This window comes from Stomoxys calcitrans, chromosome 4 (assembly GCF_963082655.1).
Source record: "Stomoxys calcitrans chromosome 4, idStoCalc2.1, whole genome shotgun sequence".
Taxonomy (NCBI): Eukaryota; Metazoa; Arthropoda; class Insecta; order Diptera; family Muscidae; genus Stomoxys; species Stomoxys calcitrans.
In genome coordinates, this window is record NC_081555.1 from 186,606,049 (window position 1) to 186,626,067 (window position 20,019).

At 35.8% G+C, this 20,019-nt stretch overlaps 2 protein-coding genes across 7 annotated transcripts in view; one reads left to right on the plus strand and one right to left on the minus strand.

The window, feature by feature from the left end:
* Nucleotides 1-16,231, plus strand: part of LOC106084607 (NADPH--cytochrome P450 reductase) — a 54,049-nt gene extending 37,818 nt beyond the window's left edge. For all 4 annotated transcript variants that reach the window (XM_059366997.1, XM_059366998.1, XM_059366996.1 and 1 more), the window contains 3 exons: nt 13,627-14,383; nt 15,113-15,603; nt 15,677-16,231. In XM_059366997.1, the coding sequence (XP_059222980.1) occupies nt 13,627-14,383; nt 15,113-15,603; nt 15,677-15,821 (1,393 nt within the window). In that variant the 3' untranslated portion in view covers nt 15,822-16,231. The remainder of the gene's footprint in view (nt 1-13,626; nt 14,384-15,112; nt 15,604-15,676) is intronic.
* Nucleotides 16,232-16,375: 144 nt separating this feature from the next.
* LOC106095336 (uncharacterized) lies at nt 16,376-18,865 on the minus strand. 3 transcript variants are annotated; one of them, XR_001222724.2, is made up of 4 exons: nt 17,934-18,865; nt 17,132-17,265; nt 16,607-17,070; nt 16,376-16,507 (listed from the first exon to the last, which is right to left on the minus strand). XR_001222724.2 is itself a non-coding variant. In XM_013262573.2 (3 exons), the coding sequence occupies exons 1-3, from the start codon at nt 18,049-18,051 to the stop codon at nt 17,028-17,030; spliced, it is 231 nt and encodes a 76-aa protein (XP_013118027.1). In that variant the 5' UTR covers nt 18,052-18,865; the 3' UTR covers nt 16,820-17,027. The 3 variants fall into 3 exon arrangements, 2 of the variants coding, with proteins under 2 accessions (XP_013118027.1, XP_013118026.1); XM_013262573.2 differs by lacking the exon at nt 16,376-16,507 and having other exon boundaries at nt 16,820-17,070; nt 17,998-18,865; XM_013262572.2 differs by lacking the exon at nt 16,376-16,507 and having other exon boundaries at nt 16,820-17,070; nt 17,735-18,865.
* Nucleotides 18,866-20,019: the final 1,154 nt, after the last annotated feature.

A 20,019-nucleotide genomic window follows, 5' to 3' on the forward strand; every position in this document is an offset into this window, starting at 1 on the left:
TGTTTGAAAGGCATCCGAATTCTTCCAAAAATTCTTAGAAAAGAAACTTTAGTTCGACAGTCGCACGAACATCGCTATATGGACCAAAGAGGGAATAACCCTGTTTAAAAATTATTCGCCTATAAAGGTAAACATTTTTGAAAGACATCCGAATTCTTTCCAAAATTCCTTGTGCTTGAAAGAGAACTAAATCGGTTGAGGGAATACTACGGATCTACTCGGATCGAAAAGGTACTATAGTAACAACTTTTCCATCCCTGCCCCACAGTAATAGAGATCTGTAATGACCAAAAAACACAGCATGTAATATTTTAGCCAAATCGAACAATAAATTCGCCATCTAAGAGTCATAACGAAATAAGTTGAAAGTCATAACAGAAATATATGTGCAACATTAAGAATTAAGAAAATTGCGCGCACTAGTGGCTCAAGAATTCAAATTGTGAGTTCAGTTTAAATGGGAGCTATATAAGGTTATAGATCGATTTCAACCATTGTAAGCATGGATGTTGGAGGTCATAAGAAAACACCACATTCAAAATTTTAGCCAAATCGGATAATAATTGCGCCCTCTGGAGCCTCAAGAAGTCAAATCGTCGGAAATCGGTTTTTATAGGAGCTTCGTATATCGGGCTATGGCCGATTTTGACCATAATTTGCTCATAAGTTGAAAGTCATAACAGAAATAGACGTGCAACACTGGTTTAAAATTGTCCCCTCCAGGAACATATATGTGTATGTGTATAGTACACTGTCTCATAGTTTTGCAAGATTTTGATGATCTTTGTTTTTTAATACAGAACATGAATTGCACTTATTAATTTTTCAAACATAAGTATAGAGAGCGGACTTTAAATAAATGCAATTTTTGATATGAATTATATTTTTATACCCTACACCACCACTGTGGTACAGGGTATTATCAATTTGTACATTTGTTTGTAACGGTAAGAGCTAGACTCATAGATAAGTATACCGATCGGCTTAGAATTATTTCCTAATTCGATTTAGCTATGTCCCTCTGTCTGTCCATGTATTCTTGTGATGAAAGTAGTAGCTACAATTTACAAAAATTTGCATGAGATATTTTATTTGACGTCCCAATGCATGCAATGTACGAAAAATTTCATCAAAATCGGTTCAGATTAAGATACAGCTCCCATATATCTTTCATCCGATATAGACTTGTAAGGCTGTAGGAGCTTACATTTTAACTGATCTTTGCAAAATTTTGCGCGAGATGCTTTATTTAACGTCCCAATACGTCTGTAAAATTGCATCAACATCGGTTCAGATTAAGATATAGCTTCCATATATCTTTCATCCGATAGATACTTGTAAGGCTGTAGGAGCCCCCCATTTTGACCGATATTTTCAAAATTTTGCGCGATGTTTTATTTTACGTCGTAATACGTGTGCAAAATTGCATCAAAATCGATTCAGATTTAGATATAACTCCCATATATATCTTTCATCCGCCTCTCTTTCATGGCCCTCCAAAGCTGAGTGTTCTGTTCAGCTTTTCAAGTGGAATGCTGTCAAACTCCTATAAAAAAAACGTCGGCGAAACGTTGGCTAAAAATAGGAGTAAAAGTTGTACTCTGCTTATAATGAGGAAAGTGGCAAAAAATCATAGTGGCAACACTTGACACCGTTGCCGGCATTATTTTCGTACATTTTATTGGTTTCAATGGTTCTTTTTTCTTCATTTATTTATTTGCGAAAAAATAAATTAAATAGAGAAAACAATAAGTGCAGAGAAAACGTGATTTGGTATGGAAACAAAAACATTTAATTGCTGCCAAATTCCGCTCGAGAAACAAATAAAAATTTCCGAGGCTATTCCGAAAGTAGAGGCCGAATTGGCGCATACGTGATCGAGTACGCTTTTGTATCGTATAAGATTTCGTTAAGTATCGAATGGATGTATTACCGCACTCGAAAACTGTCGTATGGAAATTTTTCAAATGGCTACCGATTATTTTTGCGTTATAGTTGATTTGAACATAAGTTTGTGGCAAAACAAAACAACATAAATACACAAACGACAGTTAACATCTACCCGGCTTTTGTAAAAAATATGATAATATGAATTGGAAACAAACGTTATAAATAAAAAAGCATGATAACATTGCAAAGTGATTCTGAAGAGGAAGAGGATGTATTACCGCACTCGAAAACTGTCGTATGGAAATTTTTCAAATGGCTACCGATTATTTTTGCGTTATAGTTGATTTGAACATAAGTTTGTGGCAAAACAAAACAACATAAATACACAAACGACAGTTAACATCTACCCGGCTTTTGTAAAAAATATGATAATATGAATTGGAAACAAACGTTATAAATAAAAAAGCATGATAACATTGCAAAGTGATTCTGAAGAGGACAATAACTTTGTGCGTATTCGCAGAGAAATGATAGATAAATGATCCAATGTTACTGCATAATAAAGCGTAAATAAATAATCTAAATAAAACATTTATATTATTTGTAACAACAAAGGCATGTTATTTAGATTTACCGGGTAACTGACAAACGACCAAATTTTTTTTTTGTAAAAATATTTTTTATTGACTTAAAGTATGAAAATATGTGGAAATATGCGATATGACCACATTTTCCATTATAGTTGTTATTATTTTCTATTGTTCTGATTCGTTAAAGAAACGAATTAAGAGCAGCACGAATGTAATCTGCCGGTTTGTTAGGCATACGGGCATGTTTTGCAGTCCTTACCTTGCTCTCAAAAGCGGCGTTAATAAAAAAGTACGTCGGATTGGCATGTGGCGAATTTTAAAGCCACTCTTTGGACCAAATGAAGTAAGGAACATGATTTTAACCTGCTTTAACTTTGATTGATTTGAACTAGGCTTCAGAGGGCTCATGTCCACTACGGTACCACCAAAGCTGCACTTGGCCGTTTCTCACATTTCTCCAAGATTTGGCATATTTTGTTCTTAAGATGTTGTCTTGCCTTGGCTACAATTTGAATTTTTTTTGCAAAATTCGGATGACAATGAATTGAGGCATTTCAACCTTTTGTAACCCATTTATTTTGCATAAATTTAATTAATTATTCCTAAATACGAAAAAGTATGTTTTTATTTATTTCATATTATAATTACACTCAAAAACTTACATTTTTACTTTTGTTTTAACTATTTGTATCTAGTAACAATTCTATTCGATTGCTCCAGAGCTCACGAGAGGATTTCGAACAGCTAATACTCGATTACGATCTCGTTTACGAATGTCATAATCTCGAATGTCGAAATTGCTTGTTCGTTAACGAATGTGGTAATGCCAAAACAAAAAATTTTCATCGGTCCAGAATTAGGTATAGCTCCCGTATATATCTTTCATGCGATATGGACTTTTAAGATAGTAGAAGCTATAATTTTGGTCCGATCCTAAAGAAATTTGGCTTGTGCTGTTAAATTTGACTTCCTAAAACGTGTATGTACATAGTGGCATGGGGCGGATTAATATCCGCACCCTCTTTTCAACCTAACAAAATTTAAAATGGGGTGTTTCGTTTGAAGTCCCAACATGTGTGCATAATTTCATTAGAATCTTTCATCCGGTATTTTAAAGGCTGTAGTAGGTACAATTTCGGTCCGATCTTTACAAAATTTTGTCTCAGGTGTTTCGTTTGACGTCACAACATGTTTCCTTAATTTCGTCAAAATTGGTTCAGATTCACATATAGCTCCCACGTATATCTCCAATGTAGCCACCGTAGCGCAGAGGTAAGCATGTCCGCCTATGACGCTGAACGCTTGGGTTCGAATCCTGGCGAGACCACCAGAAAAAATTTTCAGCGGTGATTTTCCCCTCCTAATGCTGGCAACATTTGTTAGGTACTATGCCATGTTAAAGTTCTCTCTAAAGAGGTGTCGCACTGCGGCACGCTGTTCGGACTCGGCTATAAAGGGGAGGCTCCTAATCATTGAGCTTAAACTTGAATCGGACTGCACTCATTGATATGTGAGAAGTTTGCCCCTGTTCATTAGTGGAATATTCATGGGCAAAATTTGCAATTTGCAATTTTTCCACGTATATCTCTAATGTAACCGATATACGATTTTAAGAGTGCAAAGCCACAAATAACGTCCTATCGTAGAAAATCTTGCAAGGTTCCATTCGATACTTCAATAGGTATTCAGAATTAAAATCTGACTTGATTATGACAAAGGCTAATGCAAATTTTGCCCATGAGCATTTCACTAAGGAACAGGGCCAAAATTCTTACATATCAATGAGTGCAGTCCGATTCAAGCTTTAAGCTCAATGATAAAGGGCCTTCTTTGTATAGCCTAGTCCGAACGGCGTTGTTGCCAGCATTAGGAGGGAAAACCACCGTCGAAAATTTTTTCTGATAGTCTCGCCAGGATTCGAACCCAGGCGTTCAGCGTCATAGGCGGACATGCTAATCTCTGCGCTACGGTGGCCTCCAAAGGCTCTATGCATAAAAAGTGGTGCGTAGACTAGGTGATGTAGCGTATTCTATAGTTGGCTCCGCCCGACTTTTGCCTTTCCTAACCGGTTTTAATTTATTTTTTTTATTTATTCAAAAACAGGATTTAGTAAATATAAGTTAGTACATAATTAAAAATAGAAGCTTTGGCTACTAAGGCCATCAGCTAAACAATTTTACTTTAAATTATTATTTTTGAGTCTACGATATAATTGAAAAATATATTTATTATCTGCAGATGTGGTTTTCAGAATATCTACTCCTTTGTTTTTGATAATTGTCGTTTGTTTCCCATTAAGATTCTTGCAAGAATTCAAGATGTGCTCTACAGACCCCTGCCGCATCTATGACATTTGTTGTCAAGTTTTCCGTAAAGTAGGTGTTGATGAGTGGAAATTGTATGGCCCATGCGAACTCGGGAGACCGTGCGGATTTTCTTTTTTCGATCAGTGTCGGATATACTGGAGTAACCTGGTGGAGATTTATTCTGCTGTAATGTTGGTGTTTGAATTCCATCTTTTCAGATGGACACAAGAGCGAAAATCTGTTATAATTGTTTCTTTCAAATCTGCAGAGGTGGTTTTCAGAATATCTACTCCTTTGTTGTTGATATTTGTCCTTTGTTTCACATTAACATTCTTGCAATAATTCAAGATGTGCTCTACAGACAGGGGTCTGCCGTATCCATGACATTTGTTGTCAAGTTTTCTGTAAAGTAGGTGTTGATGAGTGGAAATTGTATGGCCCATGCGAATTCAGGAGACCGTGCGGATTTTCTTTTTTTCGATCAGTGTTGGATATACTGGAACAACATGGTGGAGATTTATTCTGCTGTCCGCTCGGTTAAACATTACATTTATTCTGCTGTAATGTTTAATCAAGCGAATGGACCATATGTGGCGCAGTCACGGGCAACATGAAATAATCTTCAAACATTAAATTATATGGACCGTACTATCGCTTCAAATAAAGATTTCATGCAATTATCTGAATTGTATTTGTTTTTTTTTAACTTCCGTATAGCTCTTAAAAAATTATACTTTATAATAAGGTGTTAATATGTACAAAGCTTCCGGTGGCAAGATTTTTGATAAATCCAGATCTTTTCTCCAAATTCTTCTTCAGATTGAGAATGTGTTGTGTTATGTCGTCCGCATTAAGGCAATGATACAATCTCGGAATTTTATTAATTATTGAGCTGATTTCGTTGAAAGCGATTTGAAAATGCATATTTATATTTCATCCGATTTCAGCGGTGGTTTTCCCATTACTAGTGCTGGCTACAATTGTGAGGTATCCTGTCATGTTAAAACTTCTCTACCAAGTGGTGTGGCTATGCGGTAAGCCATTGGCACTCCGCAATAAAATAAAAAGGAGGTCCCTTATCATTAAACTTACAAATTAATCAGACTGTACTCATTGATATGAGAGAAGTATACCCTTTCTTAAATGGACCGATTTTTACAAAACTTGGCAAGAGATGTTTTATTTGACGTATTAATATGTGTGCAAAATTGCATTAAAATGGGTTCAGATTTAGATATAGCTGCAATATATATCGTTTATCCGATATGATCTTTGAAGGTGCGATCTTAACAGACATTCGTATGAGATTTTTTATTTGATGGATCAATACGTGTGCAAAATTTAATAAAAATCGGTTCCGATTTGGATATAGCCCGCATATATATCTTTCAACCGATATGGCCTTTTAAAACTGTAGAAGCCATAGTTTTGGGCCGATCTTTTCAAAATTTATCGTGAGGTGTTTTATTTGACGTCCAAATACTTTAATTGGCTATGACAGAACATACCAAGTGGTGTGGCTATGCGGTAAGCCATTGGCACTCCGCAATAAAATAAAAAGGAGGTCCCTTATCATTAAACTTACAAATTAATCAGACTGTACTCATTGATATGAGAGAAGTATACCCTTTCTTAAATGGACCGATTTTTACAAAACTTGGCAAGAGATGTTTTATTTGACGTATTAATATGTGTGCAAAATTGCATTAAAATGGGTTCAGATTTAGATATAGCTGCAATATATATCGTTTATCCGATATGATCTTTGAAGGTGCGATCTTAACAGACATTCGTATGAGATTTTTTATTTGATGGATCAATACGTGTGCAAAATTTAATAAAAATCGGTTCCGATTTGGATATAGCCCGCATATATATCTTTCAACCGATATGGCCTTTTAAAACTGTAGAAGCCATAGTTTTGGGCCGATCTTTTCAAAATTTATCGTGAGGTGTTTTATTTGACGTCCAAATACTTTAATTGGCTATGACAGAACATATGTTCCACTATCCGATCGTAGAATAGCGTTCCAAGCGCCTCGATCCTCTGCGCTCATTCTTAAATCTGACACCAAGTTTCGAGGTGTCTCCCACCACTTGATCTTTCCATCGGTTTGCGTGTACCACCGTGTTGGCCTTCAAGATACTTCTTTGCTTGACGTCCTAATATGTGTGCTAAATTTCATGAAAGTCGTTCCAGATTTAGATATAGCTCCCATATATATCTTTCATCCGATACGGTCTTTTAAGGTTGTAATAGCCACAATTTAGGTCCGATCTTAGCCAAATTTTGCACGAGATGTTCCATTTAACGTCCCATACGCATGCAAAATTTCACAAAAATCTGTTCAGATATAGACATAGCTCCTATATATATTTTTCATCCCATATGAACTTTTAAGGCTGTAATAGCAAAAATTTAGGTCCTATCGTAAGAAAATCTTACACGGTTCTATTGAATATTTCGAATAGTATGCAAAAAAAAGTCCGACTAGATTTCAACATAGGTTTCATGTATTATAAGTAGTATGTACGTATACTAGGTGTGTAGGGTATTATATAGCGGCTCCGCCCGACTTACTGGTTTTTATACATATAATAAATAAAAAATGTGCTGTCATTTAATTTGCTCTACTCAAAAAGAATTTGAAATAAAACAATTTAACAAATAATGAGGTATGTAGGAATGCTGAAAATTGACTTGTCAAATTCCCAAAATGTTGACATAAAATCGAAAAATTTTAAAAAAAGGAAATATTTTCAAACAGGTGATTTTTTTTCAGCCAATTAGTGAGCAGACTTCTAACAGTTTGTTTTTTTCTAAAAAAATCGTCCTAAATGAAGATTAACAAATATATGATGCTAAATATGGGCATATTGAACAATAGTTGCGTGCAATTTTTACCCTGTATCCTATCCATCAAAAAAGTATTTTCGTTCGATTTAAATGAAGTTCGAAAGAGAATTTGAGCACATCATTTGAGTGTCTTTTAATATCTAAAAATAATATTTGCTTAATGTTTTCGGTTTGTTTAAGCAGTATTTGTAGAAATAAATAGCATTTAAAACCGATTGCCGAAATCGGGGAAATATCCTCTTGAAATCATATAACCAATTTGAGACATATTAAAATTAGTGGAAAATGTAAATTGCAATGTGTATTTAACAAGAGTTAAAAATCGTCGTCAAAATACTGAAACCAATTTGCCAAATTTTTTAAAAAATAATTTAATAGCCCAATCTTACTGTAAAGTTATGATATCCGCAAAACATAATCTAAATAGTGTTTTGGCTAGAGAAAAGGTGGGCCCCCGAAATGAAATCCTTAATACATTGGTACTATCAAGGTGTATCAGTATGCAAATTTTCCAACTCCAAGTCAAACGCTAAAGGAAGTACCATTTTGTGCGTTTTAAAACCTAAATTTAATAGTTTCAAAAAATCTAGTCGTCCGATATATACTGCCAAGCAGCGTTACCGTTGTACCTGTTACCGTTGTTCTGGGCAACACGTTGATAAAATTAAAAAAAAAGAAAAATCAATTCACATTTTAAACAATTCAAAAATACTTTAAAAGGCGCTATTACACGGTATGTAGTTGTCTTATGACAGTAAAATTTAGCACATGTAGAGTTGTACATGTCGTGAGATACAAATGACTGAAGCAAACATTTTGAACGAAAAAAAGTTATAGAATGTCAAAATTGCCAGCACCATAAAATTTAAAGTTTTTAATTGCTGAACTCTTTGAGCACCCAAACGATGCGCATCGTGCCATCCTTAGAGAAGGCGTTAGTCTCCTTCATACATTCCAAGACGGTTCGAGATCTTATCGTCCTGGTTGTTATTGCCCTTATTTACTCTACTTAGAGATGTTCATACTCGACGTCCTCGTGTTAACACCACACCACCTCACGCATTCCATGATCGCCTGTATATCCACCTGCATCGTATTATGGTCAGGTAGTCTAAAACAGATCTCGGTGCCTGCGTTCTCAATGGAGTCCCTTTTTACTGAACTAATTCTTGAAAGTTAATAGGAATATTTTCATTTGCAACAATTCATACCCACCACCGTAAGTTGGAAGGAGGTTATTCTCTCTTCGTCACTCCGTTTGTAGCAAATCGAAATAATGGTTATGTTGTTGTTGTAACCACATTTACATGTGGAGGTGGAGATCCTCGTCAAGCTCCTGTAAGTGAGCAAGCTCGTCCCGGTTCATAGGACCGATCGCCGCGGAAACAGAGTGGACATTGGTTACTTAAAGGCGCCAATAACTCGCCTTGTCATATCAAGCATCGTAGGCACTCAGTATTTGTGCAAGAGCCGGTGTCACCCGACCTCTCACTGAGATTCTCCACTCGATACCGCTGATTGTCCGCGACCGCAGTAACAGTTACTCCGGATGGAGCATTCCACTATCCGCAATCTGTGGACGCGCCTGGAGCTCGCAGCTAAGCTTCTCGTTACAGCAATGAACACCACACAGATCGGACCTCAATGTTCCAGCTGGTGGGTGCTCACAGCTATATCGTGCCGGGGAAATAATGGTTCTGGCTATAAAGGGTAATTTTTTAAGAGCTATAGGAAAGTTAAAAAACACATAAAATTCTGAAAAATATAATATATAATTTAATGTTTGAAGATTATTTCTTGCACTTAGTCCAATTTTGGCATACTCTTTCCAACATTTCGGCTTCAATGTTTTCTTCCAATGCGTCAATTGAAGCGGGCTTGTCCACATAGATATGAGCTTTAACAAAGCCCCACAAAAAATAGTTTAAAGGCGTTAAATCGTACGATCTACGCGGTCAATTGACCGGTCCAGAACGTGAAATGAAATGTTCACCAAACTCGCCTCAATAAGTCCATTGCTAAGCGTGCTGTGTGGCATCGTCTTATTGAAACTACATGTCATGCATATCAAGCTCTTAATATTGGGCAAAAGTTGGATATCACCTCACGGTAGCGCTCTCCATTCACAGTTACGTTACGATTCGCATCATCTTTGAAGAAGTACGGTCCAATGATGCCACCATAAACCGCAACAAGCTGTGATTTTTTCTGGATGCATTGGTAGCTCTTGCAATGCTTCACTCCAAAATCGACAAGTCTGCTTATTTACACACGAAACGTGCGTAAGCTGTTTAAACCAGTGTTTGCCAAATAGATAATAGCTAAAAGTCACCGTGTATTTCTTCGATCTTCTGAGAAGGTTAAGCGACATCGATCCTTCCGTCACAAAGAAGACCGCTGGTGATTTTGCATAAATAATTATATTTGATGTTGAGAATAAGTTCTCTTATTACATTACGTGTGCTGTTTAAACCAGTGTTTGCCAAATAGATAATAGCTAAAAGTCACCGTGTATTTCTTCGATCTTCTGAGAAGGTTAAGCGACATCGATCCTTCCGTCACAAAGAAGACCGCTGGTGATTTTGCATAAATAATTATATTTGATGTTTAGAATAAGTTCTCTTATTACCGTATCTTCCGATGACTTCTTAAGACCCCTGGTGATATTTGTCATGTTAAATTTCTCAAGATAAATTTCCGATCCAAGTCTAATCGAACAGCACTCATTTATATTTGTTGTCAAATTTAGGTCCAATGGTCCAAAAAGAGTCTATTTGGAAATCTCATTATGACATGCTAAATCATCCGCGAAAAGCTATTTTCCGAATCTGCTTCAAATGCGTTATTCAAATACGTCTTATTGTTTAAAGTCAAACTTCCAATCTAAAGATTGAGTCCTTGGGTTCCAACCCTACAAATTACATATATTTCAGATCGTCATAAAATTCTAAGACTATTTAACGATGTCCGAGTGTGTGCCCGTCCGTCTGTTGTACTCACTCTACAGCCTTCAAAAATTGAGATATTGAACGGAAATTTGGCACAGATACGTCTTTTTGGTGCACGCTGGTTCTTGTTCTTGAACGGGCCAAATCGGACCATATTTGAATATTGCTGCCATATAGACCGATCTACCGATAAAGGGTCTGAAGCCTATAAAAGCATTATTTTTTAATCCGATTTCGCTGAATTTAAAACTGAGTAGTTTTAGGCCCCCCGACATCTGACCCAAAAATGGTTCAGAGCGGACTATATTTAGATATAGCTGCCATATAGACCGATTTGACGATAAAGGGTCTGAAGACCGGAAAAGCTTTATTTATTACCCGATTTCGATGAAATTTTGAAACAGTGAATTATTTTAAGCCTCTCGTCATCCGTGTCTTTCTTAAATTAAAAGAATTTTTAAAAAATTCTTTTAATTTTATCAGGCACTAGGGGTTTACTGCAAAAATACTGTTTTAGCGTTTTATAACCGTTTATAAAGAAATTTGGATTTTAGTACTCAAGACATGGCTAAAAGCCTACCAATATTTTTTTTTTAAACAGCAGGAAATACTGCTGGACATTGACAGGGTTCACAGAAATTTCACTAAGGAACATTTACAAAGCCATTTTTGTTGAATTTTTAAAATTAGGTAAAATTGGTGATTTTTGACTAGCCAATTTTTTGCAACATACGGTAACAAACAATTTTGTTGAATTTATTTGTCCAGAAACCAAAATAAAAACCCTTTTTTAAAAAGTTTCAAGCAAAATGTGGTTGTGATTAATGCATTGGGCAGGCTACAGAGATAGTGATTTCGAAGCTATTCAAGCTCCATCATCAGTCTGCTTTGCCCCGAAAAGGTAACATGCTTCCACCATTCATTAATTAATGAGCTGTGCAATGGCAGAAGCATGCCTTCTTGAGACGAACATTGGATCATTGGGCACCTTTTTTCGAGGGCAGTAAAAAGGTAAACCACCAACCGCCAATATATCTAACTCAAGGAGAACATCCAGCATCAGCAACACACACAATGCCGAAAACCTGTTACCCAGCAATCTTCGCTTGCCAACGAGTAACTTTTTTATGTGTATACTCATTTTATCGGCGTGCTTCCCCTTCATTGATCTTGTTTCGCGCTACTTTATTTTAGTTGTTTCGTTTTGTTGTTGGATTTATTTGTCCAGCTGAAACCAATATATAGTTTGTTTTTGTTTCTATTTAAATTGGAATCAAAATAAACCCTTTTTTAAGTTTCAGGCAAAATATGATTGCGATCAATGCATTTTGTTATTTTTTATTGAATGAGAATAAAAAAACATATTCGTCACATAGAGATTCTCTTAAATGAATAAAATGTATTTTCTCCATCATTTATTTAGTTTTTGAAATATGTACTCCATATTTCAGGCTGTTTTGTTTTTGATCTACCTGATATGATGGTCACCTTCATGTTGCTTTTATTGCATGCCATGCTGCTCTTGGGTTTGACTATATGTATCTTTGATGGGCTGTGGGCTGTTAGTAACTTTGTAGGCAATGACCTAACAGGACAATGGCATGCTGTCACAACTGTCAAGGATGCATTTAAGTCGGCTTGTGCAGATATATTGCAACGGAATGACTAAATAAAATATTTTGGACTTTAATTGAAATGGCAGAGTACGACTCTATATGCCAGGTTGTACTTCCGAAGTTGGTGTCCCCACCAACTGTATATAAAAACACGTGTAATAAAATTACAGAATTAAAAACAATGTACAGTTATAACTGTACTGAGTATAACGATGACTATGCACCGAATCCCGAAGCGTCCACTTCAGACGAATTCTAAATGCAAAGTCACTAAATAAAATATAAAAATATAATTTCGTTAAAATGAACCGAAATGGGCCATCCATCCGACAAAACCTTTCAAATTTAAAGTAAATTCTACCAAATTTGCTGTAAAAAGCCCAAACGCTGTGTTTGTATATAATGTACAACTTTTTGTGCTGCCTTTTTAAATTAATTATTCCATTTTTTAAATGAAAATTTCCAAGAGTAACACTGCTATCAAGATGTAACTGTATTCCAATTTTGAAAGCTTTAGCCCAATTAGTAAAACAAGTACATAATTGGTTTTTTTTTTGTACCTAAATATTCGTATTTCTAGTCGCCCAATATTAACTGTCATGGTGTACTTGTGTCCCGCAATCCCATGGCGGACGGTTTTACGTACCGGCCGCCTCAGTGTATAACACACAGCTACAACAACATCCTGTGTCCTGAATTTCAGAGCTCTGTGTAAAGCTATAAAGAAAGTACCATTTTTATTTTTTAAAAACCTAAATGTACGAACCTATATGTACAGGCAAAGTGTACTTGTATCTCAATTTTTATCACTAAAGGAAGTACTATTGTTCTTTTAGTAAATAAATGTACGAATTTCAAATAATTCAAGCCGCCTAATATCAGTGCAGTGTCCCAATTTCAATAAAAGTAACAAATAGAAGAGAATATTCCGGATTATTTTCCAGATTTAAACATTCTTTTTATATTTACATGGTTGGAGGCCGTTTAGGGTCTATGCTGTGTCATATTTTCATGTGGATGTGGCGATCCTCATCAAGCTCCTGTAGGTGAGCAAGCTCGTTCCGGTCCAAAGAACCGATCGGCGCGGGAACATGGTGGCCATTGGTTATTTAAAAGCGCCTATAGCTCGCCTTGTCATATCGAGCTTCATAGGCACTCAGTATTTGTGCAAGAGCCGGTGCCGAACGATATCTCACTGTGACTCTCCGCGACTGCCATTGTAGTTACTCCGTATGGAGCATTCTACTATCCGCAACCTGCGCACGCGCCTGGTAGCTCGCAGCAAAGCTTCTTGTAACAACAATGACCTCAATGTTCCAACCTGTGTGGTGCACACAGCCATCCCGTGCCGGACTTAGCGTCTATCTTACTATATTTTTTTTTGATATATTTTTCTTATTTGTTTTCCTTTTTTTTTAGTATTGAGGATGACTTTATTACGTGGAAAGATCGTTTTTGGCCCTCAGTATGCGATTTCTTTGGAATAGAAGGTGGTGGGGAAGAAGTACTCATGCGTCAATTCAGGTTGTTGGAGCAGCCAGATGTGCAGCCCGATCGCATATATACTGGCGAAATAGCACGATTGCACTCCATGCAGAACCAGCGACCCCCTTTCGACGCAAAGAATCCTTTCTTGGCCCCCATTCTTGTCAATCGGGAATTACACAAAGGTGGTGGACGTTCGTGCATGCATATAGAATTAAACATCGAAGGTTCTAAAATGCGCTACGATGCTGGGGACCATGTGGCCATGTATCCCATAAATGACAAAGAATTGGTAGAAAAACTGGGCGCACTATGTAATGCGGACTTAGAGACAGTATTTTCGTTGATAAATACTGATACGGATAGCAGCAAGAAGCATCCATTTCCCTGCCCAACTACATATCGAACTGCATTGACACACTACTTAGAAATTACGGCTATTCCTAGAACACATATATTAAAAGAATTGGCAGAATATTGTACAGACGAAAAGGAGAAGGAATTTTTGCGAAGTATGGCATCCATTACTCCAGAAGGAAAGGAGAAATATCAAAACTGGATCCAAAACTCTTCGAGAAATATTGTACACATTTTGGAGGATATTAAGTCGTGTAAGCCACCAATAGATCACATTTGTGAATTGCTTCCTCGCCTTCAGCCCCGTTACTATTCTATTTCGTCGTCCTCTAAGGTATGTTTTACTGCTTGTAGACTGCGTAGTTATAAATAAGTACTAAACCTCCCTTATTCCGGTTGGTGTTTGCGTAGTCGAAATTTTTACAAAATGGTATTATGGTTGTCGAAGAAAACAATTCGTTTACATTTTTGGTATCACATAAATCGAATTCGACGGTCAAATTTATTGAAAACGATCGATATATAAGTTTATTGCATTCGAAACTACATCGCGCCTATTTGTCGAATGAGTATGGAACCTACTTTTATATTATTTTTTTTTATTTACCACACTATTTTTACTATTCTATTTCGTCGTCCTCTAAGGTATGTTTTACTGCTTGTGGACTGCGTAGTTATAAATAAATACTAAACCTCCCTTATTCCGGTTGGCGTTGGCGTAGTCGAATGTCGAAATTTTTACAAAATGGTATTATGGTTGTCGAAGACAACAATTCGTTTACATTTTTGGTATCACATAAATCGAATTCGACGGTCAAATTTATTGAAAACGATCGATATATAAGTTTATTGCATTCGAAACAACAACGCGCCTATTTGTCGAAAGAGTATGGAACCTACTTTTATATTATTTTTTTTTTATTTACCACACTATTTTTCTATTATCAAACTGTCGAGGCGAATAAGTTACAGAATACCATAAAATGTGAAATTCGCCTTCGACTGCTGTCGACTTTCACCTTCGAAAACGGCAATAAAGGCAATATGTTTTGTTTCTTTTAAGCTTTACCCGACAAATGTGCATATCACTGCAGTTCTGGTTCAGTATGAAACTCCAACGGGACGCATAAACAATGGTGTAGCCACAACGTACATGAAAGAAAAGGACCCATCTTCAGGAGAAGTCAAAGTACCAGTTTTTATTCGAAAGTCCCAATTCCGGTTGCCTACGAAAGCAGAAACCCCTATTATAATGGTGGGTCCTGGAACTGGTTTGGCGCCTTTTAGAGGTTTTATACAAGAGCGCCAATATTTGCGGGAAGAGGGTAAATCTGTGGGTGACACTATTTTATATTTCGGCTGCCGGAAGAAGAGTGAAGACTTCATTTACAGAGAAGAACTAGAAAAATATGCGGAAAACGGTACATTGACATTGAAAACCGCTTTCTCCAGAGATCAAAAAGAAAAGATCTATGTAACTCATCTAATCGAAAATGATTCAGATTTGGTGTGGAAGGTAATAGGCGAACAAAAGGGTCACTTTTACATATGCGGGTATGTTACATATGAATAAAATGCTTTGAGTTATTTTTGCATAATGTTAATATACGTTTGTTCAATCCCACAGGGACGCGAAAAATATGGCTGTGGACGTTAGGAACATTTTAGTAAAAATTTTATCAACCAAAGGCAATATGAGTGAAGCTGACGCCGTGCAATACATTAAGAAAATGGAAGCTCAAAAACGTTACTCTGCTGATGTTTGGAGCTAGAAAAATTTGTAGCGGATTTAAATGAAATCTACATATATTTTTTTAAATTTATATTTTATCGACTCTATCAATGCTACATTTTATATGCACTTATGTATTTTTGTACAGAATCAAAACGTTACAAGTACATAGTTCTTTTGGTTTGGGAATATTTTCCATATATTACAAAGATTTATACGATTTTTAATTAGTAGATCTTCTTTATTGTAATGAACAAATAAATGTATATTTTTTTGTATATTTTCTTCGTAATTATTACACTGAAACTATTACGAACTAACAGCAATGTTGTAATTGAATTGTTAAAAATACATTTTTAATTGGTAAAGCGGACAAGTCTTCCAAATCTATTTTAATGATTTTATGTCAAATATTCCACAAATATTTTAATAAATATATCCCTGCAAGTATTTGATTTGAGTTGCTTTAGTTATATCAGAGGTATATATATGTATATGACAAAATTGTTTCTAGAGGCGAAAGGGAAAGTGAGACTTGTTGTTGTTGTATCAGTGTGTTGTACGCTGAGGCTGATCGGTTTTTATTTGGCAGCAGCAGCAGCAGCAGTATCAGGTTCTGTTGTCCTTTAGCAGTCTGCGTAGATAATTATTCGTTTCCGCTGGTGCAGGACAACATTGTTTTTCAAAATTGGGGTATTGCCGCACAACTTTTGCTTCTTTTTAGCACTGAAAAGGAAAATTTAAGCACACAGATAAAAAAGTAAAGAACATGAAAATAACAATTTTGGCGAATAAACAGAGATATAAAACAGATTGTTTGCCTACCTTTGACCGGCATTGTTTATGACTTAAATTATTTTTGTGTCGGAGAATCAGTGCCGTTACCCAGCATAAATGGCACAGTTGATGTTGTTGTTCTTGTTCTTGTAGCCGCAGATTTTGGTATGGCAAGCAGTCTTACGTACGTTAACTCCACTGCATTTGATATTGTTTTTCATGTTTAATTGTCACCGAATGATTAAAAACAACGAAACGAACTTAATGCGTCTTGTGTTCAATTGACAAAAATTATTTTTCTTTATTTCTCTTTCGAAACGAACTGACAATTGAAGGTTTTGGCAATGAAAAAGGAAAGGTAGATTTATCACACACCAACAAAGGAAAGACGCGTTTCCACTTCAAAAATCTTCGGTCATTTAGCAGACTGATAGTTTCTATTTGGCAGCAGCAGGTTTTAATTTTGTCCTTATTTAATTAGACGGTCTGCGTAGATAACTATTTTTGTTGCACTGAAAAAAAGCAAAAGAAAAATTTAAGCGAATAGATGAATAAAACAGTTTGTTTGCATACCGTTCTCCGGCATTGGTTCTGACTTCAATCTTTTTTGTGTTTGAAATAAGTAGCATTATCAAGCGTAAACGGCATGGTCCAGCGCATAAGTTTGCGTTGTGGGCAATTGTATATCTTGGACATCTTTTGTCAAACTGAAAAAAAAAACAATGGTGATTATATAAAATAACAAGAATTAAGCCGAAAGTTCCTGTCTATGATAAAAATCATTTTATTTACTAAAAGTTTATTTAGAACAATAATAAAATAATGGTTTGGTTTTAACATTTTATATTAAAAAATCATAAATTCAAAAAAAATTTAATTTGTATTTTTTTTGTATGTTTGTTTAGTCTATAATTAATGAAAAACATCAACAAAAACAACAAATATGTTACATCTCAAAATTATTTAAACAAAATAGACAATAAGGAAAGGCAAATTGTTGCTGTGGCTCTCTTGAAAAAAGGAGTCCATTGCGATTTTTCAAATTTCTTTTTCATGTTTTGAATTTCCTGCTCGCATTGAACCACTTTTTCCCGGGCATCGGATAATTCAATCAACAGACATTTCTGGGTCTCTTTGAGTTTGTAATTTTCAAAAGATAAATTCATATTTACTTGCCTCAATTTGTGTATTTCTTTAAAGGCAATTTCTTTTGTATAACTACTTAGAGAACCATAGCCGCCAGCAGTGTCTGATGCATATGAGAACGCCGCCTTTTGTTTACCTCGGACGGCTTCCTCTTCCAAAAGCTTACGCGCTCTCTCATAAAGCCCTGCGCCTTTGGTAGAGGAAGGGTTCATTTCGATTTCTTGCTTACCCATTTGCATTTGCTTTTCTATGGCTTGCAAGGCTTCCTCACCCAAAAAATCACAAACACTTGCCTTTAAATTTTCTCCACGCAGGCGTTCGTCGTTTAGAAGCTCTTTTCCATTCATTTTAATTATTCTCACCAATTTTTTTCCTTTTCCTTTTCTTTTCCAATTACCTCTTCCTTAGGCTTCCACACAGGAATGAATGAAATCGTTCGGAAGCTCGCCCTTTTATAGACTTTTTGTTTGTTATTTTTGTTGCCTTGGTAACATCATTTGACAGGAAAATATGAAAGATTAGTAGCTTTGTTCCGAATGTGTATTCAAATTAAGAAATATTAGGTCTGTTACGGAAAATTCAGCTAAAAATCAGAAAAATTTCCGCTCCGGGTCCCAAGATATTGGCCGACGAAAATATTTTTGATGCATTTTGCGAAAAATTCTTAATTGGGTCCCTCCGTTCGGCTCTGGAAGGCTCATGTACAAGTCTATTGTCGAACTATATATATTGTGGGCGCTAGTTAGCAGTTGAGAGATGTTAGTTACATATGCGTCATAGTTCGCGCCAAATTTGATTTTGGAGGGTTTTGGGAGGGAAATTTGGACGATAAATCAGAAAAATTTTGTTTGTTGCATTAGTTGGAGCCTAGACGTCGGATCTTCGCGAAAGTTTGCATGTATCTAGATATAGTGTAAACCTATAGGTGTGTGTAATCTCAAGACCCTAGGTGGTCCAGGTCTCGAGATAGAGGAAAATTCGACTAAAAATCAGAAACATTTTCTATGTTGGATTTGTTGGAGAATATACGTCGAAACTTCACGACATTTTGCATGTATATAGATATAGTGATAGCCTATCCGTGGGTGTAATCTCAAGACCCTAGGTGGTCAAAGTTCCGAGATCTAGGAAAATTCGACCAATTAACTTTTTTTGCATTTTTCAAAATTTGCACGATCTTGATGAAATTTTGCATGTAAATAGAGGAAGTTCTTACCTATACGTCGGTGTAAATCTCAAGACCCTAGGTGGTCCGGGTCCCGAGATATAGGCCGACGAAAATATTTTTGACGAATTTTGTGAAAAGTTTTTAATCGGCTCTTGGAAGGCTCATTTGCAAGCCTATTGTCGAACTATATTTGGTGGGCGCTGGTTAGCAGTTGACAGATGTGTCATAGTTCGCGCCAAATTTCATTTTGGATGGTTTGGGCGGGAAAATTCGACGAAAAATTAGAAAAAATTTGTTTCAACTCAGGCATTCAGCGTCAAAAGCACACATGTTAACTTCTGTGCTATGGCGCCCTGTGCTCATTAGAGAGAAACTAACCACCAAACATGATGGTGAGTACATGAACCCACGATTGCTATAAATAAGTATTGTATGTCTTTGCTACATTTCAAATAAAAGGTGCATGTTTTTGCTACATTTCATATAAAAGGTGCATGTCATTGCTACATTACTTTTTGTTTGGATGTAGCAAAGACATACACTTTGTTACTAAAATATAACTGAAAAGTAGTGTTTTCGCTAACGAGTTCTGCCATCCAAAAGGCACAATAGAATTTACGTATTTTTTTGACCAACGACACCTGCTAACCACTACTTGTAACTAAAATATAACTGAAAGATGCCATTTTTACCAGCGACACCTGGCATCCAAAAGGCGTAATTAAATACACTATCTTTACGTATTGTTTCTTTGATTGCACGGCTTTGACATCTTTTGTCAAACTAAAGAACTACAATGGTGGTTGTATAAAATAACAAAATTCAACCAGAAAGTTCATGTCTTTGATAAACTAGTACTAGAATTGCATGTCTTTGCTACATTTCAAATAAAGTGCTTGTCTTTGATAAAAAGTACCATTTTATTTACTAAAACTTTATTAACTACAATAATAAAATAATGGTTTGGTTTTAAGATTTTATATTAAACAATCATAAATTCTAAAAAAAAATTTAATTTCTATTATTTTTTTGTATGTTTGTTTAGTCTATAATTAAAGAAAAACATCAACAAAAACAACAAATATATTACATATCAAAATTACAAAATTAATTAAACAAAATAGACAACAAGAAAAAACAAATTCTT